The sequence below is a fragment of the Hemiscyllium ocellatum genome, chromosome 3, assembly GCF_020745735.1.
Source record: "Hemiscyllium ocellatum isolate sHemOce1 chromosome 3, sHemOce1.pat.X.cur, whole genome shotgun sequence".
NCBI lineage: Eukaryota > Metazoa > Chordata > Chondrichthyes > Orectolobiformes > Hemiscylliidae > Hemiscyllium > Hemiscyllium ocellatum.
The window spans coordinates 54,515,874-54,540,167 of record NC_083403.1 but is presented as its reverse complement, the minus strand read 5'-3'; the positions used below and the strand labels follow the sequence as shown (position 1 = coordinate 54,540,167).

At 41.7% G+C, this 24,294-nt stretch overlaps 1 protein-coding gene across 2 annotated transcripts; it reads right to left on the bottom strand.

The window, feature by feature from the left end:
• Positions 1-2,440: 2,440 nt before the first annotated feature.
• On the bottom strand, positions 2,441-23,210 carry prss35 (serine protease 35). Of its 2 annotated transcripts, XM_060850045.1 has the most exons (3): positions 22,756-23,210; positions 20,594-20,830; positions 2,441-5,717 (listed from the first exon to the last, which is right to left on the bottom strand). In XM_060850045.1, the coding sequence occupies exon 3, from the start codon at positions 5,696-5,698 to the stop codon at positions 4,565-4,567; it is 1,134 nt and encodes a 377-aa protein (XP_060706028.1). In that variant the 5' UTR covers positions 5,699-5,717; positions 20,594-20,830; positions 22,756-23,210; the 3' UTR covers positions 2,441-4,564. The 2 variants fall into 2 exon arrangements, with proteins under 2 accessions (XP_060706028.1, XP_060706022.1); XM_060850039.1 differs by lacking the exon at positions 20,594-20,830 and having other exon boundaries at positions 22,756-23,209.
• Between the last annotated feature and the right edge of the window lie 1,084 nt (positions 23,211-24,294).

The window sequence follows — 24,294 nt, the reverse complement described above, 5'->3', positions numbered from 1 at the left end:
CCATTAAATGTATAAGTCCTGCTAAGATTTGCTTTCCCAAAATGCAACACCTCACATTTATCTGAATTAAACTCCATCTGCCACTTCTCAGCCCATTGGCCTATCTGATCAAGATCCTGCTGTAATCTGAGATAACCTTCTTCGCTGTCCACTACACCTCCAATTTTGGTGTCATCTGCAAAATTACTAACTGTACCTCTCATGATCACATTCAAATCACATATATAAATGCTGAAAAGTAGAGGACCCAGTACCGATCCTCAGGCACTCCACTAGTCACAGGCCTCCAGTCTGAAAAGCAACCCTCCACCACCACCCACTGTCTTCTACCTTTAAGCCAATTCTGTATCCAAATGGCTAGTTCTCCCTGTATTCCATGAGATCTAACCTTGCTCACCAGTCTCCCATGAGGAACCTTGTCGAACGATTTACTGAAGTCCATATAGATCACATCCACTGTCCTGCCCTCATCAATCCTTTTCGTTACTTCTTCAAACACTTCAATCAAATTTGTGACATGATTTCCCACATATAAAGTCGTGTTGACTATCCTTAATCAGTCCTTGCCTTTCCAAATACATGTACATCCTGTCCTTCAGGATTCCCTCCAACAACTTGCCCACAACCGACGTCAGGCTCACTGGTCTATAGTTCCCTGGCTTGTCCTTACCACCCTCTTAAAGAGTGGCACCATGTTTGCCAACCTCCAGTCTTCAGGCACCTCTCCTGTGACTATCAATGACACAAATATCTCAGTAAGAGGCCCAGCAATCACTTCTGTAGCTTCCCACAGAGTTCTAGGGTACACCTGATCAGGTCCTGGGGATTTATCCACTTTTATGCATTTCAAGTCATCCAGCACTTCCTCCTCTGCAATATGGGCATTTTTCAAGATGTCACCATCTATTTCCTTACATTCTATATCTTCCATGTCCTCTTCATGTATGATACTTGGATCTTTTACTATAAATTTGGTGTTCTGTGATCCTGCCCCACTAGTTACCTGATGAAGGAGCAGCACTCCGAAAGCTAGTGCTTCCAAATAAACCTGTTGGACTATAACCTGGTGTTGTGATTTAAACTTCCTCCCCTTTTAAAGGGGAGGCAGTGGATGAGTCAGTGGCCTATTCACTCTTGGGCTTGATGATGGCTTGAATGGTCATTTAATGAATGCCTCATCCTGTCCCCGTTATGTTACTCAAGGCAAGAGGAGATCAAACAGGTACCCTGGCAGGTTATACTTACCAAGCTGGTGTTCAGGAAGAAGGGTGATCCTCCTTTGTGGGAATCCCTTATGCCAGAACGTCCACACATAGTCTTTGGCCTCTCATACTTGCCAGCCAGGCCCTACTGATGCCCTGAACATCACTGAAACCTGGCATCTGCAAACTCCTATTCTTTGGGAAGTTGCTTTTGTCCCAGTAGTGGCCACCATTCGAACCTGACCCTGATGGGATTAGATCTGCAGGCCAATGGACTGGCTGATAGTTCTCAAAAGCAGAGCATCCTTATAAAGTAGGGCAAGAATTTCCTTGAGTCAAGTCACAGCTGGCAAGTGCGAAATCTATGAGTGCGACCTGCTTTTCCATGGACATGCTCCTGATTTTGAGTTGGGAGCAAGGTCGGTTAGGAAACATAACAGCCCATAAAATTCAGCTTCAGATTAACTCTAATACACTTGCAGTTTTTATAATTCATTACACCACATATGGTGCTTTGAATGAAGAATGGAAATGGAAATTAATGTACTAATGGGTTGTTTTAAACAAAGCTTAATATTGATTAGTTTCTTGATGTTAGCAAATTTGGCAATCTCCCAAATGCACTGCAGTACTGAAACAAACAAACCTGGAACAACAGTCTCTCATCTGAGCTGAGTTGGTTGCTGCCAGCAGGAGTGGTTTAGATGCACTATTATTACAGAGTGCTCATTTAGCGTTGCAACATCTAATGCCATTTTATTTGTAGATTGTTTTGGTTTTAGGTGAAGTTGTTTTGTGTCTTCAAGCCACTTTTCCACTACTTGTTTTACTACAGGTGTTGTGTTATCACCATGACTCATGCTGAGACATTTGCTTCAAAAACAAGATGTAGACATTGAATTTCCAACTTCAATCAATCTTTTGATTTTCATATTTAAAGCTTAATGTGCAATATTGACTGGTTTACTCTCTTTAGAAGTAACTTACATGTGATTGAAGGTCAACAGATACGTTTGCGAAATTTAGCAGTTTGCAAAATTACATGAATGATGGAAAATAATTACTATGTGATCAGGATGACTTCCAGGATTATTGACTGAATAAGTAAATTTGATGGCAACTCAACTTGGAGGCAATAGAATACACTGCTGACGATAAGCAATAAACATCTTAATTTATGTGCCCGGAACATGTAATTAGCTCCCTCTGATTAAATAAAACACACCACAAATAACAAGAACTGAAAAGATCTATATTTTTCTGCTGAATATACAGTGAGGTTCAAAGCATAGATCATGTTTTACAGTATACAACAACTCAGTGAGTCTACAAAGAAAGTTACTTTACAAACATGGATTTCATGAAATTCTTAAAACAACAAAACAGCAAGTATGCAAAACAACTTGAATCCTGCTATAAACAAATAAATGATTTTCTTTATGACCATTGTCAGTCATTATCCAATCTGAGTTATTTTACCATTTGGATTTTATTTTAGTTTAGGAGTTGTATAATTATCCTGGCAAATGTGTACTCTTTAATGGTTTGAAAGTCATCTGTGATACCACTTTTCATCAATGTTTCCTTCTTAAAATTTTTTTTTGTGATCTTGTGTTCGGCCTATAAAAAATTAACGTCACTCTCAGTTTAACAATCCTCTTCATTTAAACTATTCTTCAAAGAAGTGCTCATATGTCTTTATCCACAGTTTGTGTTTTGAGTAATTACATTTAAAGAGTGAAAGGACTGAATAAGCAGAGTGAGCCATTTACAGTTTTTAACTAAATTATCTTCTATTCTATCTTTACACTTCTGATATATGAAAACTACTTAACATGCAAAGATAGTGATTGTAGCAAATAGTACAGCAACAGTGCATTTAAAGTGGTAGAATCTTCCTAACATTCCTAATTTACAGAATTTGCTGGTTCATTCAATGTGTTTTTAATTTCACTGAAGTATATGTTTCAAGACAAACATTAGCACCAACATATTATTTCAGTTTTTATTTATGGAAGTATTCTGTACTACACCTTAAAGAACTATATTTGTTACTAAACTCTCCCATAGATAAGTTCTGCATTGTGTTACTAGTTTGTATATGCTTTTACTTCAGACAAGCCTGCAGATCTTAACCATTGATCTCTATATAAATAAACATTGCATATTGTTAGCACAACAAATGATTAGATTGATACTTTAAGCATTAGATTCTAATTCTATTTAAATGTTTAGATGCAATTGAATAAGACAAGTTTCTGACAATTCATTTTGAAAGAGATTGTTCGTATTTTCTGGAAAGAGAGACTGCTCTTGGGCAGTTATTTCACATCGCCACTAATTTTCATCAGTGTGTAGGTGATTTTTTTTTGATCTAACACTGATTCAGTATTTTTGGATAAAGGTGAAATGGTTGAATTTTAACTTTTAACTGGATAAATTGCCAAGGTGATTTTACACATTTTCAAGGACTTATTTTCTGAAATCTGTCATAATTTGTAATACAGCAATGAATCACATTATTTAATTTTCTTTAACTTTACTGAAGTTACTCATTGCAATATTGAGGAGAGCCATTTCTTTTACTTTGCTTTATAAATGACCTCTCTTAAAGAGTTAATTTGTAATGTGGTATACTTTGGTTGAGGTCATCTAAAATTGAGCATATCAACAATTCATTACACTTGTATTAAGATATGACCAAAACCCATTACAAACCTCCAATTCCAGATATTACACAATTTGCTCAGTACGACTAAGACAAATTATAATACACCTTAATGTATCACAAACTACTTTAAATTCAGTAACAAGTGAGGTGTGGATGACTTTGTACATTTCATTACTAGAAAAAAGTAGTTGTACTTTAACAAATGAAAATTCTTAAAATCTAAGTCTATCTTAGATTTTATGTATACAGGACAAGTAATGAGGTTGTGGAGATCTCAGTAGTGCATTCATCAAATATTTAAAAATAACTTCAGGAATGAACAAGAGAACCATTCTCCAATTTAATACATCTTTCAAATTCATTAGGTACAATACTTATTGGGCTTTTAATCGACCTTGAATAATTTGTTCCCAGAGATTAATTATTTCAGTGAATCAAATACTGAATAACTAAATGACTTGAACAGCAACATTACCAGTCAATAATATACTCTGAAAATACTCCCATTAATTTTACATTTTATATATTTAAGTTAGAGCACCCTGAACAGATTCTTTTAGTCGAGATGAAAATGCACATATCCTTTCAATGTGCATTGATGGAATGCCATCATCTATTTTGTATGCAGAAGATCTATATCTGCACACAGGTACAAAGATAGAAATACATGTAATATACTTAACCAATTCCATCAACCATCTCTGCAATCAGCGTAGTTTCCATGTATCCAGAAACATATCTGTGCATATTTCAGTGGAGTAATGCGCACAGCCACATTGTAATCCTGCTGTACACCATTGACATCCACCCACTGATGACCAGAAAAAACTCCAATGATCTTGCGTTTCCACGAAGGCTTGTCTGGCTCCTTAAGACGAATGTAAATACCTGAGCCACTTGACCCAGGATTAGCATCACAATACTGATAGAACAGATCATTGGATTCATCAGACACAGGGCAGAAGCGATATACCAGTTTCCCCGGTCTGTCATTATCGAAGCCTGAAAAGTGAATTCGGTTGCTTGGCATTTTTTGGAGGGAAGGACTAATTCCTATTTCCATATATTTGTGTTTCTGAGGTCGCTTTAGTTCAAGAATGGCATAATCATAATCCACAGCAATATCATCAGCCACTCCTCTGAACCAGCCCTTTGGTACTTGGGTACGCTTTACTCTTGACCATTGGAAAGATGGTTTATCCTTTGTTGCTCGTTTAATCCTCTTCGATCCCCTCCTCCTTCCACCCCTCTTGGATCTCATCTTTAAAAATCCCACTCTTAGCCTTTTGGCACCTTTCACATAGTCTTTACCATCATGAATGCAATGAGCTGCTGTTAGCACATGATTCTGCGACACTAGAATCCCAGTACACCCTGTGGAGATTTTCACTGCTGTACTAAAAGGATACCTAGTTATGAAATGTTTGTTACCAATACTAAATCTGCTGTCAAGTCCAAAGACCTGCCTCTTTCTCCTAGAATGGCCTCTTTTCTGAGCAATCTCCAATTCATTTTTCATGTCAAAATCTCTGACGTCAACCTCCGTCAATGTACGTGTTCCGTTGTTGTACAGTGTTTCATATGAAAGGTAATTCTGAAGGTCAGACACAGTTGGCAGTGGTAGTTGCTTTTGGCAAGCAATCCCACAGGTTGAGTTTATCAACAATTTAGTTTTAGCTTCAAATCTTGCAGGTTCCATGATTACGGTCCTTCTATCCAATACTTGGGGTGCCCTTTGTAAGTGCCAGGTATAATCTTCCTCGGTGCCCATCCCAAAAGCAAATGTGTTTATGGAAATTAATACTAAAAGTAGTATTATTCCCATAGTGAAACCACAAGATTTTCTGTGAGGACAAGAAAAAAAAGCTTAATATGTAAAAAAAAAGTTCAGTTCTGCTTTTATACAGGTACATTAAAAAGTGCTTTGTTATGTATCTATCAAAATGATTAAAAGTCAACATCTGTACAGCATTGTGGAGCTTAGAACTGTAATGTAATTTGAACCAACATTTACTGCTTCAGAAAGAGAAAATAACTTAGAATTATAGAGTACTGCAGCACAAAGGAAGTAATTCAGCCCTCAGATACAATAAAGGAGTTTTTGAGAGGACTACCTACTTAAGTCCATTCTTCTGACTTTTCTACACAGTAATTTCATTTTCCTCTTCAAAATAAAAGTGCAGAACTGTACACAAGTCAATGGAACTTGTTATTTTGATTCAGAGATTCAGAAGAATCAGGAAGAAAGAACCCATTTCTCTTGAATGCTGAAGAACACTGTTATTCCCTCATGCATTTCCAAGCCAAATCTCCTTTATGTGTGTGATGAAATTCAAGAGAAAGTGTTGGTTACAGGTGCAGACATAACATTTATCAGACATTTGGAAAAGTACCCTGGATAAGAAAGGTTTGGAGATGTATGGGCTAAGCTCAGGCAAGTGGGATTAGTTTAGTTTGGAATTATGGTCGGCATGGATTGGTGGGACCAAGTCTGTTTCCATGCTGTATGACTCTATGACTCTGTAACACAGACCATTTTGTGAGATGAGCAGGTGGGTCACACCATGAGTTTACTTCCTTTCATATGAGCTGCAAATGTGTTGCTGGTCAAAGCACAGCAGGCCAGGCAGCGTCTCAGGATTGGCCTGCTGTGCTTTGACCAGCAACACATTTGCAGCTGTGATCTCCAGCATCTGCAGACCTCATTTTTTACTCGAACATTCCTTTCATATGATGCCACCAGACCAAGGTTATTCAGATCATGAACTCTGCCCACTAAATTGTGAAAAATAAGCTGCATCACAATTTTTTAGACTCTGGGAGACCGTTTCTAGAAACTTTTTTTTATTCTTCCTTGGAACCTGTGCTCAGTTGCTGGCTCAGCATTTGTTACCTATTGCTAATTGCCCTTGAGAAAGTGATGGTGCATGTCTACTTGAATTAATTAAGTCCATTTGGTGTAGGGATCATTTTGTTAGGGACTGATTTCCATGGCTTTATGTCAGTGATAGTGAAGGAATGGGGATATCCTTCAGTCAAAATGTTGTGTAGCTTGGGTGGGTGGGAACAGGAAGGGTGCTGGTGTCTCATTTGCCTGAAACCGTTGTCCTTCCGGGTGATAGATATCGTTGGTTTGGAAATTGCTGTGAATGGAAACCTGGTGACTTGTTGCATTGTATCCTCTACATTATGTACACTGCAGCCACTGTGTGCTGGGAGTGAATATTTAAGGTGGATAGGCAGATGACTAAACAGAATTATATGAATAGTGGGCGGCACGGTGACACAGTGGTTAGCACTGCTGCCTCACAGCGCCTGTAGACCCGGGTTCAATTCCCGACTCAGGCGACTGACTGTGTGGAGTTTGCACGTTCTCCCCGTGTCTGTGTGGGTTTCCTCCGGGTACTCCGGTTTCCTCCCACAGTCCAAAGATGTGCGGGTCAGGTGAATTGGCCAAGCTAAATTGCCCGTAGTGTTAGGTAAGGGGTAAATGTAGGGGTATGGGTGGGTTGCGCTTCGGCGGGTCGGTGTGGACTTGTTGGGCCGAAGGGCCTGTTTCCACACTGTAAGTCTAAGTCTAAGCTCACCGAAAAGAACTCTCCCTGCCCTTACACCCATTGTAATAGTGTCTTAATTGATTCTACAATATTTCTCTTCCACTGTTTTACTTGGAATAAAATTTTAGCTATTCTTTATGTAAGGAAATACGTCCTGATTTCATTGGTAAACTTGCCTGGGCTCTGTGCTACGACTTTCGTCACTGAATCACATGTTCAATCCCACATCAGAGGTTTAAGTGTTCAATTTGAATAAGTTGGATGTTGTATTAGCCCTGCCTCACAGTGACATTCCCCTGACTGCCTCTCAATGACAAAACTAACAGATACAACTAATGAGGAGGATCAAGAGTAGTTGGACAGAGATTGCAATTCACATTGAATTAAAATAGAGAACTTGGATTCAGCGAAGTACTAAACATGAAGAAGGTCTCACTGCATGGCTGCAGGTGTTAGGGAGGAAGATCAATGGTTACTGCTGTAACAGTTTGAGTGAGCAGCTGACTACCAATACACACAACAGACTGAGAGGAATACTATTACACTTATTTACTCAGATTTGCATATCACAACAATGGCTGCAACAGTAATGACTGATTGAGCTTTGAAACATTTACTTTGTTTATGAACTTGACAGGTGTTCAACCAAGGTACCACCGGATTGTCTACAAGTGGATTTGACTGTTTCAAATTAAGGGTTGTAATTCTTTGAAGTTGCTAAATATTGTCATCCATAGTAACTTTCAAAGGACACAAATTTATAAAACAGAATATTAAAGAATTAGAGTTATAGAGATGTATAGCCTGGAAACAGACCCTTGGGTCCAACATGCGACCAGATATCCTAAATAAATCTAGTCCCATTTGCCAGCATTTGGTCCATATCCATCTCAACGCTCCCTACTCATATACCCATCCAGGTGCCTTTTAAATGTTGAAATAGTATCGACCTCCACCACTTCCCCTGACAGCTTATTCCATCTACACACCACCCTCTATGTGAAAAGGTTGCTGCACGGTGGCACAGTGGTTAGCAATGCTGCCTTACAGCACCAGAGACCCAGGTTCAATTCCTACCTTGGGCTACTATCTGTGTGGAGTTTGCAAATTCTCCTCATGTCTGCGTGGGTTTGCTCCGGTTTCCTCCCATAGTCCAAAGCTGTGCAGGTTAGGTGAATTGGCCATAGTATTAGATGTAGGGGAATGGGTCTGGGTGGGTTGCTCTTTGGAGGGTCGGTGTGGGCTGTAGGGCCTGTTTCCACACTGTAAGTAATCTATTCTTTGGCACTTTTTAATTTTTTCCCCCTCACCTTAAGCCTATGCTCTCTAGTTTTAGACTCCCCTACCCTGGAGAAAAGACATTGACTATTCACCCTATCCATGCCCCTTATGATTTTATAAACCACTATGAAGTCACCCCTCAGCTTCTGCTCCAGGGAAAGTAGCCTATTCAGCCTCTCCCTACAGCTCAAACTGTGGCACAGTGGCTCAGTGGTTAGCACTGCTGCCTTACAGTACTAGGGTCCCAGGTTCAATTCTTGGATGACTGTCTGTGTGGAGTTTGCACATTCTCCCTGTGTCTGCGTGGGTTTGCTCTGGTTTCCTCCCACAGTCCAAAGATGTGCAGGTTAGGTGAATTGGCCATGCCAAATTGCCCCATATTGTGAGGGAAATGGGTTTGGGTGGGTTACTCTTCGGGTTGGGCTGAAGGGCCTATTTCCACACTGTGGGGAATCTAATCTAATCAAAACCTTCCAGCTCTCATAACATCCTTGCAAATCTTTTTTTTAAACCCTTTCAAGTTTCACAACATCGTTCCTGTCGCAGGGACACCAGAATTGCACACAGTATTTCAATAATGACCTCACCAGTGTCCTGTACAGCCACAACATGACCTCGCAACTCCAATAGTCAATGCACTGACCAATAAAGTAAAGCATATCAAATGCCACCTTGGCTATCCTATCTACCTGTGACTCCACTTTCAAAGAATTATGAACTTGCACTCCAAGGTCTCTTTGTTCAGCAACACTCCCCAGGACTTTACTACTAAGTGTATAAGTCCTGGTGCTGGAAAAGCACAGCAGGTCAGACAGTATCCAAGAAGCAGGAGAATCAACACTGGGCATAAGCCCTTCATTCCTGATGAAGGGCTATTCTACCTTTGATCCAGTTCTGTATCCAAATAGCTAGTTCTTCCTCTATTGCATGTGATCTAATCTTGCTAACCAGTCTACGATGAGGAAGTTGAGAAGTCAATACTTTGTATGACATATTCAGCTTCCTTAATTTGAAGTTGGTCCTGTGTTTTCAAATATTCTTGCCTTACCACGAAATTGTTTCTATTTTATTGACATTGTTAATGTTTTAATAATGTATTACACAATAAGACAATAATTATATAATATAAAAATACACTTAATGAGAGTTAGAGATATATGCTCATGTTATTCCTCTCCATTTGATTCACATAATTATATTTCTTATTTTGGAGTGACTGAAGTAAGTTAAAGACATGGAAAAACAATAATTTTTGTCTAATTCATTCAGGCAGTAAATTTAACTCTAAAATTTATAGGAAATGTTCAACTGAGGTTTCCCCTCCCTTGCAAATGATCCCATGGCACTATGAGCAGAAGATATTCAAGGCAGCATTGGTTGATTATTTAAATAGAAACACTACACAAGGTTATGGGGAGAAGTCAGGAGTTTGGCACTAAGTCCAAATGCTCAGTGAGGCAGTGCAGACATGTTGGGCTGAATGGCCTACTTCAGCACTGTGATAATTCTGTGATTTTGAGGAGGGAATTTCTCCAGATTTTACACATTCATGGGATGTGAGCATTGCTGGTAAGGTCAGCACTTACTGCCAATTCCTAATTGTCTTGAGAAGGTTGTACTGAGTTGCCTTCTTGGACTACAGCAGGCCATGAGGTGTAGGTATCACCACAATGCTGTGGCACTGGGAGAACGTTCCAGGAATTTCACCCAGTAGTGAAGAAGATGTAGTGATATTTATATATTATGTATATAGATTAAATATGTCAGATGACATGTGACTTCAAGGTGAAGGTTCACTGTTCCCACATATTTGTTGCCCTTGTCTTTATAATTGGTAGAGACCACAGGTTTCAAAGCTTCTGTCAAAGAAGATTCCACGTTCTGCGGTGCTCCTTGTTTATAGTACACACAACTGCCACTCCCTATCGGTGGTGGAGGAACAGAAACAAGCTGCTTTGTATGAATGTTATTCAAATTGTTGAGAGTTGTTGGAGTTATATTATTGAAGTTCAGTCACATTTAAGCTTATCTGGTGGAAAGGCATTCATAAAACATGTTATTTTTCTCAGAATAATCAATATTTGAACCCTCTGTTCTGTATCCACTGTATTTATCTGGCTGGTTCAGTTAAGGCTCTGATCAATAGTAATTTGCCTGGAATATTGATTGTATTGTATTTAGGAATGGCAATCTCCTTGAAAGTCATGAGGAAGTGATTGAATTCTTGTTTGTTGACTGACACTTGCAAGGTATGAATGTTACTTGTCACTTTTTAGTATAATTCTGAATGACTATCACTGATCCCTCAATCAGCTTCACTAAAACTGCATTTCTGGTCATTTATTTTGTTACCTCTTGTGAATAGAATGGAATCCCTACAGTATGGGAGCAGGTCTTATTCCCCATCGAGTTCATACCAACCCTCCAAAGAGTAGTCCACCTTGTTGGCCTGCATTTCCCATGACTAACCCACCCAGCCTGCACATACATGGGTACAATTTAGTATGGCCAATCCACCTACCATGCACATCTTTGGACTGTATAAGGAAACTGGAGCACCTGGAGGAAAGCCACACAGACAACATGCAAACTCCACACACAACAGTCACCCAAACTGGAACTAAACCTGGGTCCCCAGCACCGTGAGGCAGTAGTGCTAACCACTGAACCACCGTGTCACCCTCAAGTAGGTCCTTGTCATATGCTCATGCCAAATTTAATTTCAACACAAGCTACATGCAAGAGTTTTGCAGGTCCTATGGAGGCCAATTAAGAGGCAGAAACAGAAGCAATGTTGGAAAATAGTTGGGCATTATTGGGAAAATTGATCGCACCACCATGATCTTCCTAATGGAAAAAGTTTCATTTCTGAAGCTGGAGCCCATCATTTAACTGAAGACAGCTACTGGTAACATTTCCACTCAATCCCTCCAACCCTGGCAACATCCTTGCAAATATTTACTTAACCCTTTCAAGTTTCACAACATCCTTCCTATAGCAGGGAGACGAGATCTGCACACAATATTCCAATAGTGGTTATTGTGTGGATTATAACTCACCGATGTCCTGTACATTTCCACTCAATCTCCCACTTAAGAATTTTATAATTATACCTTACTGTGTAAATACACCTCTGTTAATGAGTTAATCAAATCATTCAAGGATTTCAAGTCTTGCATTTTTTTTCTTCAATATTTGTAATTTATAATATTTGGGATAAAGCTAAAATAATGAACATTGTCAAAATATTACAAACTTCAAAGAAATTTCATGTTTTTGAAAGAACCTGAATTGAGCAATCTTGTAATATTTTATTTCAACTCATGATAGATTGCACTGCAGGGAGATAGTTTTTTTTTAAATTTAGGTTAATCTCCATGATTCAGAACAGAAAAAGGCAGTCAGTTGGAGCCTGGAAACAGCTTTAAGACCAGCAGAGAGAAAGCATTTGCCAGATGGTGTAGCAAAGGGCTATCAGAAACAATGGGCACTTCGGATTGTGAAGCAAGAAAGTCATGAGAGCCCAGCTTGAGCTAGGACAACCACAGTCATTAATACTACCCCAAGACATCTCATATCACAGAGGAAATATCACACAATCACTGAGGAAAATCAAAGTGAATTATTGAGCGCTGTCACAATTGTCTCTGTAGAGGTGAAAGAACCTTCAAGATCCTGCACTGTAGGGAAACACTATGGTAGAAATCAAAGTAGAACAAGGAATGCCCTGATGAAAATTTTCAGGTTTTATAAAATCATTTTTAAGTTAGTTGCTTTTTTGACAGAACTTTTTTTGTGTAGAATCATAGTCAGAGAGCTGTACAGCACAGAAACAGACCCCTTGGTCCAACTCGTTCATGCCAACAAGATATCGTCAACTAATCTAGTCTCATTTGCCAGCATTTGGCCCATATCCCTCTAAACCCTTCCTACTCATATACCCATCAAGACACCTTTTAAATGTTGTAATTGTACCAGCCTCCACCACTTCCTTTGGCTGCTTATTCCATACACACACCACCCTCTGCAAGAAAAAGCTGCCCTTAAGTCCCTTTTAAATTTTACTGCTCTACCTTAAAACAATGTTCTCTAGTTCTGGATTCCCCCACCCCAGGGAAAAGACCTTGCCTACTTATCCTATCCATGGTTTTATAAACCGCTATAAGGTCATCCCTCAGCCTTCAATGCTCCAGGGAAAATAGCCCCAGTCTATTCAGCCTCTCCCTGTAGTTCAATACTTCCAACCCTGGCAACAGCCTTGTAAATCTTTTCTGAACCCTTTCAAGTTTCACAAAACCTTTCCTTTAGCAGGGAGACCAGAATTGCACACTGTTTTCTAATAGTGGCCTCACCAATGTCTTGTATAGCTGTAACATGACCTCCCAACTCCTATACTCAATGCACTAACCAGTAAAGACAAGTACACCTTCTTCACTGCCCTATCTACCTGCAACTCCACTTCCAAGGATTTTTTTTTAATTTCAAAAATATACTTTATTCATTAAATTATTTTGATGTCTATACAATTGGTGATGCCATACATATGTATACATTCCATTTCTTTGCATACAGAGATCGGAATTAATCATTCGCATGTACAAATCTGTACATTGACTATCCCGATATTCTGCTGAGGCATCACCGGAGCCCACTGACTGCGTGGGCCCCCTGTTCTTCTTAGGCAGGCAGACCTTACACGTTGGTCTTTCCCCACCACGCCTTGACGGCAGCTGTCCCAAGCTTCAGCGCGTCCCTCAGCATATGGTCCTGGACCTTGGAATGTGCCAGTCTGTAACACTCAGTCAGGGTCAACTCTTTCAGCTGGAAGATCAACAGGTTTCAGGCAGATCAAAGAGCATCTTTCACCAAATTGATGATCCTTCAGGCACAGTTGATGTTCATCTCAGTGTGCATCCCGGGGAACAGACCGTAGAGCACAGAGTCCCGTGTCAGAGTCAAAGATTAAGAACCTGCACTCCAAGATCTCTTTGTTCAGCAACACTCCCCAGAACCTACCATTAAGTGTATAAGTCCTGCCCCGATTTGCCTCCAAAATGCAGCACCTCACATTTACCTAAACTAAACTCCATTTGCCACACTTCAGCCCATTGGCCCATCTGATCAAGATCCTGTTGCACTCTGAGGCAACCTTCTTCGCTGTCCACTACACCTCCAATTTTGGTGCCACTTGCAAACTTACTAACTACACCTCTGATGTTCACATTCAAATTATTTATGTAAATGATGACAGTAGACCCAGCACCGATCCTTTGTCAACTTTGCAATCAAAGTGATCAGTTAATAATTAGGAGTTGATGGTCTTCTTCAAGGTAATACTAAACAGAAGTAAGTATCTTCTGAATGATCCATGAAGGCCATAAGACCATAAAATGTAGCAGCAGATGTAGGCCATTCAGCCCATCAAGTCTGCTCCGTAATTCAACATAGCTGATATGATCATCCTCATCTCCACTTTGGGTGGGGAAAACTGTCCCAGCTCCAGGAAAGTATGCAGAATCTGCTCCTGCTGCAGACGATGGGGGTCGATGTCACGGAAGACCTCAAGGAGGTGAAGGGCCAGCATGCCTCGCTCTTTGCCTCGGAGGCCTCCAAGATAATCTTCCGGTCCAGGGTCTGCTCGGTGGAGTAGGACGAGACGTGCTCACATTTCTTCTTCCAGAAGGTGCACAAAGAGAGCTCAGTGCTCAGCAGCCGGAAGGAAGAAGATGGCTCAATAATGTCATCTCAGGCTGACGTCATGAGGATCAGCAAATCCTTCTATGCCAGTCTGTATGACGTGAAGCTGACCGACGGCACGGCCTCCCAGTCGTTCCTGTCCTCTATCACGGAGGTCTTAGACGACAGAACACGCGAGAGGCTGGACCAGCCGCTATCTCTGGACGAGCTGACCAAGGCCCTCAAGTCCTTCGAAAAGAATAAAACTCCTGGAAGCGACAGCTTACTGGTCGAGCTTTATTCTGCTCTGTGGGACTTGCTGGAGGTGTATGTCAGTATGCTTCGGGCAGGTACCATGAGTAAATCCATGAGGAAAGGCATTATCACCCTCATCTACAAGTGGAAGAGGGAGAGGGAGGAACTCAAAAATTGGAGATCAATCTCACTGTTGAATGCGGATTACAAAATTCTGTCAAAGGTAATCGCCAACCGGGTCAGGTCTGCTCTGGGGTTGGTGATTCACCCTGACCAAACCTGTGCTGTACCAGGCAGGAAGATCACTGAGAGTCTCACACTCCTCAGGGATATGATTGCCTACGTGCAGGACAGAGGGTAGGACACCTGCCTGATCAGCCTGGACCAGGAGAAAGCCTTTGACAGGATATCACACAGGTATATGAGAGATGTTCTCTCCAAAATGGGCTTTGGGGAGGGAATTTGCAATTGGATCAGACTGCTCTACACCAACATTGTCAGTGCAGTCTCAATCAATGGGTGGGAATCAGATAGCTTCCCAGTCAGATCTGGAGTCAGGCAGGGCTGCCCTCTCTCTCCTGTCTGGTTTGTGTGCTGCATAGAGCCATTTGCCGAGTCCATCAGGAAGGATGCGAGCCTGAGAGGGATGACTATTCCTGGCAGCAGGGGCCTGCAGGTTAAGGCCTCCCTGTACATGGATGACGTCGCTGTTTTCTGCTCGGTTCCACTGTCCGTGTGCAGACTCATGTGCATATGTGACCAGTTCGAACGAGCCTCAGGGGCCAAGGTAAACCGAGGCAAGAGCGAGGCCATGCTCTTCGGGAACTGGGCCAACCAATCCCCAATCCCCTTTACCATCAGGACCGACCAACTGAAGGTGCTGGGTATTTGGTTCGGAGGTGCTGGGTTGTGCGCCAAGTCTTAGGACGAGCGTATCAGCAAAGTGAGGGAGAAACTGGGCAGATGGAAGCTACGGTTGCTCTCCATCGTGGGAAAAAACCTGGTCATCAAGTCTGAGGCACTGTCAGTACTGTTATATGTGGCACAGGTCTGGCCTATTCCCAGAACCTGTGCCGCTGCAGTAACCCGTGCCATCTTACAATTTATACGGAGGTCAAAGATGGACCAGGTCCGAAGGGACTTGCTGTACAAAGATCTGGGCAACGGGGGAAAAAATACACCCAATGCCACCCTCACCCTGATGGCCACCTTTGTGTGTGGCTGCATCAAGCTGTGCGTGGATCCCCGGTACGCAAACACCAAGTGTCACTACATACTGAGGTTCTACCTGTCCCCGGTGTTGCAAAGGATGGGCCTGGCCTCGCTACCGCAGAACGCTCCGAGTAGTTGGACCGTTACGTATCACCTGTCCTTCGTGGAGAAGTTTATGAAGAAAAATACCTTTGACCACAAGTCCATCAGGAAGTGGTCAGCACATAGTGAATTGAGACTCTTAGGGAAAAGGAGAGGGTGGATCCTATAGAGCGGTTCCCTGGACAGACTGTCAAAGCCATTTGGCAGAATGCCTCATTGCCAGAACTTTCCAACAAGCACCAAGACATGGCTTGGCTGGTGGTGAGAAGGGCTCTGCCTGTCAGATCCTTTATGTACGCCCGGACTCTCAGCTGCACCGCACGCTGCGCTCGAAGCGGCTGCGGGGGAGACGAGACTGTCGCACACCTCCTTCTGGAATGTGCCTACGCAGAGGAAGTCTGGAGAGGAATGCAGTGGTGTTTGTCGAGGTTCGTCCCGAGCAGCGCCGTGATGTGGGACTCCGTACTCTACAGTCTGTTCCCCGAGACGCACACTGAGATGAACGTCAACTGTACATAGAGGATCATCAACTCCGTGAAAGACGCTCTCTGGGCGGTCCAAAACCTGTTGATCTTCCAGCTGAAGGAGTTGACCCCAACTGAGTGTTGCAGACTGGCACTTTTCAAGATCCAGGACTACGTGTTGAGGGACTCGCTGAAGCTTGGGGCAGCTGCCGCCAAGGCGCGGTGGGGAAAGACCACCATGTAACGTCTGCCTGCCTAAAGAAGAACAGGGGGCCCATGCAGTCATTTGGGCTCTGCTGACGCCTCAGCTAAATATATGGGCATATGAGTGAGAAATGCACAGACCTGTATATAACAATGATAAATTCTGATCTCTGTATGTAAATGTTTACGTATGTATGGCGTGACTAACTGTACAGACCATTAAATTATTTTATGAATAAAGTATATTTTTGAAATAAAACAAAGCTTTCCTGCCTTTTACCTATTTCCTTATTGATGGAAAATCTGTCTATCTCAACTTTGTATTTACTTAATGACCCAGCCTCAAAAGCCCTCTCCAGTAAATAATTAACAAATTTACTACCCTGAGAGAAGAAATTCCTCCTCTTCTTTGTCTTAAAAGTACAATCCCTTTCTCTGAGGACACATTTTAGATTCATGCATGGAGACTGTGAATTCCTTTGTGCTATAGCTTCCTAGTCTTTCTCCATTTAAATAATATTCAGCTCCTCTAATCTTCCTGTCAAAGTGCACAACTTCACATTTTCCCACATTATATTCCACATGCCAAGCTTTTGTCAACTTGCTTAACCTGTCTATGTCCCTCTGCAGACGTCTTGTGCCAGCCTCACCACTTGGTTTCCCATCTATTTTATGCGTCATCCAAATCACAACATATATTGTGAATACCTGTGGCCCCAGCACTGAACCCTATGATACTCCACTGGTTACAGGATGCCATCTTGAAATGCCCCCTAATCCCAACTCTGTGTCTTCTGTTAGATACCCAATTGTCAATACATGTTAATTTACTACTCCAACACTGCAGGCTCTTATCTTAGTCAGTACTTTAAAATGTTGTTCCTGATCAAACACTTTCTGAAAATCCAAATACTTTACATCCAGTGCATCCCCTTTATCTATCTTGCTTACTACTCTCTAAGAATCCTAAGAAATTTATCAGTCATGATTTCCCCTTCATAAATCCATGCTGACTCTGCGTGATCATATTATGTATTTCTAAATGCTCTTTCTATTACAATCTGTAAAACAAACTCTAATATTTTCCAGATAACAGATGTTAAGCTCACTGATCTATAGTTACCTGTTTTTTTTTGTCTCTTTTCCTGTTTAAATAAAGGTATAACATTGGTAGTTTCCCACTCCTCTGGGACTTTTCCAGAATCTGCGGATTCTTGTAAAATTGCTAACAGTGCATCCATTATGGTCACTTCTTTTAACCTCGGATGAATATCAGAAGCACCAGGGGATTGTTAGTGTTGAGAACCGTTCGTTTCTCTGGCACTTCTTCTTCACTGATTGTTATTGTATTTATTTCCTATCCTCCATTTTGCCTTTGATTATTTAATAAATTTTGAATGTTGTTAGGGTCTTCTACTGTAAAGAGTGACGCAAAAACTCCTCTACCATTCCCTGTTTTGCCATTATTATTTTCTCAGCCTTATTCTCTAACTAATCTAGGTTCACTTTCCCCTATCTTTTCCTTTTTTATCCAATTAAACAAGTTCTTGCTGTCCATCTTGATATTATCAGCAAGTTTACCTTCAAAGTTTTTCTTCTTCTTCTTAACTTTTTTTTGGTGTTTTTAAAATGATCCCTATCTTCTGGCTTACTACTAAACTTTGTCACATTGCACGTCATATGTGTCAACTATAAGTGTTTCAATCTGATGCTAGCCATAACTCCTCTAGTTAGCCAGGGTTGACTTACCTTTTCCTCAAAACCTTCTTTCTCAATAAGATAAATATTTGCTGTGAGCCAAGAACATCTGCCAGTGTTTTTCAACCGTCTTTGGCGCTAAACAATTTCGAAGACCGCTCCAGCTAATTGTCCTCTTTCCTTTAGTTATTGCCCTTATTTAAGCTTGGTACAGTTGGTTCCATTGCAAATATTTCCCTCTCAAACTGATTGCTAAATTCTACCATTTTATGATCACTGTTTCCTCAGGGATCATTTACTCTAACTCACTTATTGAATGGTGTCACCACATATCACTACATCCAAAATACCTCAAGCCTGGTTGGACCAATAACATATTGGTCTGGGAATGTGTCCCAAACACACTCTATGAATTCTTCCTTATGGTTTTCTCTGCCAATCTGGCTGTCCCAATGTGCACGAATGTTAAAGTCACCCATAATTAATATAGTGCCTTTTTTTTAACATGTTCTCATTATCTCCTGATTTTTTTTAGAAAATGTTTAAATTAATATCTTGGAAAATCTTGACCATAAAAGTTTTTGGACTATAAAAATAGGGGGATTTGCTATGTTTGTACAGGATATTGATTGGACCACATCTTGAATAAAGGAGCACTGTTTGGTCTTGTTTAAGAAAGGACACAATTGCATGAGAAGCAGTTCAGAAAAGATCATTGAATTGATTCCTGGGATGAAGGGCTTATCTTATGAAGAAAGCTGGGATGGTATAAGCCTGAATCCAATGGAGTTTAGAAGAATGAGAGGAGATCTTTTGAGAATATAAGATTCTAAGCGGCATGGCAGGATGGGTGCTGAAAGGATATTTTTCCTAGTGGGAGTGATTAGAACTAGGAGACAGGGTTTTAAATTAAGGGATGTCCCATTTAAAGTAAAGACATAGATTATTTTTTTCCCTTAGGGTCTTGAGTCTGTGGAACTCTCCAGAGAGTAGTGGAGGTGGGGGTCATGGAATTTTTTTTTAAGGCAGAGGTAGGTAGATCTTGTCTAACAAGGGAATCAAAGGTTATTGGGGTAACTAGGAAAGTCAAATTGAGGCCACAATCAGATCAGTCATCACCTTTTTATTGAAAAGTAAAGCAGCCTTGAGAAGCTGAATGGCCTATTCTTGCTCTTAATTCATGTGTAAAAATGAACTTTCTAAATATTTTACAAACAGTTTTATGAATTTATTTTATGAAAGATTGGTGAAAGGTGATTAAGTTGATAAAACCAATAATTCTTGTATTCATTGCTTTAAAATAAAACATAAAGGAGGAGCACAAGAGCTATTTGCTTGGTTGCTCTCTCTCCTGAAGAACTATGTGGTTTGGGAAGGCCTAAAGGTGCAACAATGAAGTTTAGCTCCAGTACATCTTTGTTTCATTAAGATAACCAACTGGCGTTCCAAAGCATCAGGGCTCAATAAAACCTCACCAGACAAAACATCTGCTGACAATAATGATATATCAATGTGTTAGCTTTGGCTCAGTGTTAGTATCTAGGTCTTTGTTCAGTTGGTTCAGTTTGAAAATTAGTTGGAGGTATACTTGAGCTAGTTTTGCAACAGTGGAAATAATAGCAAGCACATTACAGCGATAACTTGTACTTTTCGCTGGCCTTTTACAAAAACACTATTTTTCCCAGCGCTTACTCCTTGAAAGGCTGGCCACACCGAGATTGATTTGGAGATGCCGGTGTTGGAGTGGGGTGTACACAGTTAAAACACACAACACCAGGTTATAGTCCAACAGGTTTAATTGGAAGCACACTAGCTTTCGGAGTGCTGCTGATGAAGGAGCGGCGCTACGAAAGCTAGCGCTTCCAATTAAACCTGTTGGACTATAACCTGGTGTTATGTGATTTTTTTGACTTTGCACATCGAGATTGGCCATATCTACCTTTAAACTCAGCCAGCAGCCGTATTGCTGCTTAGTGTTACCTCACCGCTAGGTGGCAGAAAATGACAAGAGACCTTCCACAAATTCTTCTTAATTTGTTGTAAAATATATTTAAGTTCTCAAATTTCTCAATTTGGTGTATTACAAGTTCCCTTGTTTTAATATCAGGTTCGAGTTGATGCTTTGGCTTCCGTTCTGTCATTTGTTTGTATATAAATTATTGTAAGTTCAGGTGGCTTTATAATGTATGCACCTCCCATTGCTTTAACACGTTTACTTTATAATTTTGTACTGTTCCATGCAACAAACTACATTAAAATTTGCAAACTTACCCAGTAGAATCAACCTGGCAACTCAGAGATACCAGGTTCGCTGTTGGAGCTCCGTTAGTGAATCACACAAAGATTATTTCACCCCTTCAATCTCCCTAATCTAAAACAAATCCGATCAGGAGACACAACAGAGAAATTCTGGGCAAAGTGAGACGCCGAATGATATGCGGAGCTTGTTCTTCCCTCACAGAAAGGTCGACCTCATCAGGACAACCGCTTCCATCACTGATCCCAAATCTGGGAGAGAAACCCAATTACTAAGAGAGGTGGCTGATGACACTCCTAAAGCTGTACTATTTCTCTTATGAGAGATCAGACTCCAATTACACACTCTCTCCATGGATTCTGCCTGACTTGCTGAGTTATCTTTGCATTTTCCTGTGGTCGTTTCTAATTCCCTGCACTTTTTCTTAATGACTCACTTCATTCCCGCCTCCAAAATCTCTTGTCAAAATCTCCTTATTCGCACAAACCGTGATACACTTAAACTTTCCTGGAGTTTTATATTAAAATGTGCACTCAACAGATTGTTTATTTTTATTTAAGTCTGGAATAACTTCACAATGTGATCTACCACATTTTTTTTTACACACGATGGGTTTAACCAGCCCAAGTTGAAAGCGATTTGTCACATTTAGTCCGTTTGACCAAAAGTGTGTTCAAAGCAACAGGTTTCAAAGAGAAAACAAAACTGTCAAGGAATTAAACGCTGAGGAGACATTTGCCTTCGAGAGAGGGATAGTCAGGGGGAGGCGAAATGAGGCTGCAATTCTGGAAAGTTGCCGTGCTCAGTGCTCAGGAAGGCAATGGTATATGTGAACCCATGTCGAGGTTTGACCGTGTTCAGACCCCGAGGTCTGCGCGTTTCCCAGTAAGAAACGCAGCCACATTCGGTGAAATAAAGCAGCATCGTGGGGATCATTTTCACACCAAATGAACCATTTCACCCGAACAGAGGTCCACCGAGAGACCAGGCAGGTTGGGCTGGCTTTCCTTAGAGCAGCGAAGACTGACATGGGGGTGGGCGGATCTGACTGAGGTGCTCAGAGTTCTGACGGGGCACCACAGACAGGCAGGTGGTGGGTGGAAACTTTCCTCTTTAATGGGTGGGGGCGGTCAATAACCAGCGAGCATAGCTTTCAGTTAAGGAGCAGGAGGTTTGGAGGGGTATTTGAGGGTAAGCGAAATTTACCTGTAGGGTGGGCCGCGGGGTCCTGGAACTCACTGTATCAATGAACCATGGAGGTGAGACCTATCACATTTAAGTGATACTTAGCTGAGGACTTGAAACAGCATAGCATACACGACAATGGGCGAAGCGCTGGGTAATAGGATTAGAATAGATTGATGGTATGATTGGCCGAAGGGACTTTTCCCTTGCTGTTAAAAATTCCCTTGACAGCAGCCGCGGCGGTAAAGTGCGAGGGAGAAGTGTGCAAGCAGCTCTTAAATGCAGAGAGAAAGTTGAGAGGCTACCTCCCTATGTATACACACGCACACGCAGACACTGAGAGACAACTGGTCACCCCCCACACACCTCCCCATCACTACGGCAGCAGCATCACCGGCAGGACTCCTCACCTCACTGCACTGACCTCAGATACAGCTTTCACACCTGATCTCAACCTTATTTAAAATAACACCCGCTCATAGGACATGCTCCACTTGGAAAAGAGAGCTGTGCTTTAACAGTTCGATCGTCGCCTAAATTAGGCAAACAATAAACCGAAAAAATAACTATTAATTTGGGGTGGAATGCATAAATCCGTGACACAGAGAGAAAAAAATAGTCCATTGAAACTTCTGGTTTCATAGTATTTTTAAAAAAAATTTAGTCAAACTTTGGTTTGTTTGAAAGGAAAACTAAACAAAGCAGTTGTGTTGTCTGGGTCCTCCCTGAACAAATGGGGAACGATGCCTTTTTTTTATATAATGGCATGTATTCTTTTCCTGTCCTCAGACCCCAAATTTGCAAGAATTGATCAGTGCTCCTGAGCCGAGCTGACTGCTTTTCGCCTCTTTTCAACAAAGCAGTTGCAAATCCTGCAGTCTGCCCTCAAACGCCCTCCATCCTCCTTCCGCAGCTCCCACTGAACGCCCACCTACTCTGATTTCCCCCCCCCCCCCCCCTTCAGCTTGTGAAGGCTCTGATCATTTCTTACCTGTTACCATGCGCTGGGGTGGGGATGCTGCGCGGTTTTCTCAGCCAGAGTATCGTTCCTGGCTCCTCACATTGCAGGGGGGGGGGGGGGGGGGGAAGCACTTTGTATCCGGACAGATCCCCTTCCCGTTTCACATTCAAGACTGAGGCGGAGTGAAGCTGAGCAAGTCTGGGCTGCACCGTGCACTTGATGCTTCTGGAAAAAAAATGGACAACAAAAGCCCCCTCCCGTTTCTTCCCAGTCCAAGGGAACTCAAGAGGGGTGTGTCAAGGAGGATAGGCTGGCGTGTGGGGCTGCCTGTCTCTCTCTCTCTCTCTCAGCAGTCCTGAAAGGACCAGCCCTCTGAATCCGTCAGCCCGTCACATCGAGACACTACTGTTTTGTTTCCAAGTCGCTGTTTACAAACCGATGTCTACGTTCTCCAAAGACGCTGCACACAGGCTCGAGTGGAAACAAAAAGCTGTTGTGACCTACTAAATGATTCCAGCCCCCTCCCCCTCTCGCCACAGCTGGAGAGAAAGTTTCAAAGTCTGTTCCAACATGCCAGAGGGTGAATCAGAGACTACTGGGCGCAAGAGCTCAGTACACCTGGAACACTCGGGACTGTCCAGAGCACTGCTACCCACTGCAATCTGCGTTGGGGTTTTTATTTAATAGAGTAAAGTGAGCGCCATACACATCAGCTGGATTTCTTTTCTTTACTTTTTAAACACTGACAAATGTTTCCCATCTCTGGGTGTGTTCTTTTATTTTAAGAAAAGCCTGAACCAAGTACATTCGACTGCTACTCATTATTTCCGATCACATTCTTCAGTTTTAGGAAGAGTAACTTCTAAAGCTGGAATCGCAAGCCATCCTCCCAATATTTCTAAAGATAAGATTTAGAAGCCGAGCATGCTAGAGAAAGAGCAACCCAATAAAGTCGTGACAAACAGGATTCCAGCTCGCCTCTGACCCTGTTAGACCATAAGACGACCGAACAGAAGTTGGCAGTTTAGCCCATCGAGTTTGATCTGCTATTCAATGAGAGACAGAGAAACTGCAGATGCTGGAATCCAATGTAGACAGGCAGGAGGCTGGAAGAGCACAGCAAGCAGGCAGCATCAGGAGGTGGAGAAGTAGATGTTTCAGGTATAAAGGGTTACACCCTAGACTTCTCCACCTCCTGATGTTACCTGGCTTGCTGTGTTTTTCCAGCCTCCTGCCTGTCTCCATTCAATGAGGCCATGGTTGATCTGATGATCCTCAGTTCCATTTCCCTACCTTTTCCCTATAACCCTTACCTTTCTGATTAAAAGAAATCTATCCCAGTCTCCAGTATTCTTAATGACTCAGCATTAACAGCCCTCTGCAATCCACAAGAGAATTAATTAATAAGAGGAAAGCAATAGAAAGATATTTGACACAACATGACCCCTAATGGCTCTGGCAACAACAGGGACATAAAAGCAGATAATCTTCAATTTCTGGAAACACATTTACAGAATGTTAGAAGCTTACAGCAGATCAGTCAGCTGGAACCAATAGATACATTACATT

Coding starts and splice junctions, on each gene's coding strand:
- prss35 (XM_060850045.1), bottom strand. CDS start 5,698: ATGGGAATAATACTACTTTTAGTATTAATTTCCATAAACACATTTGCT.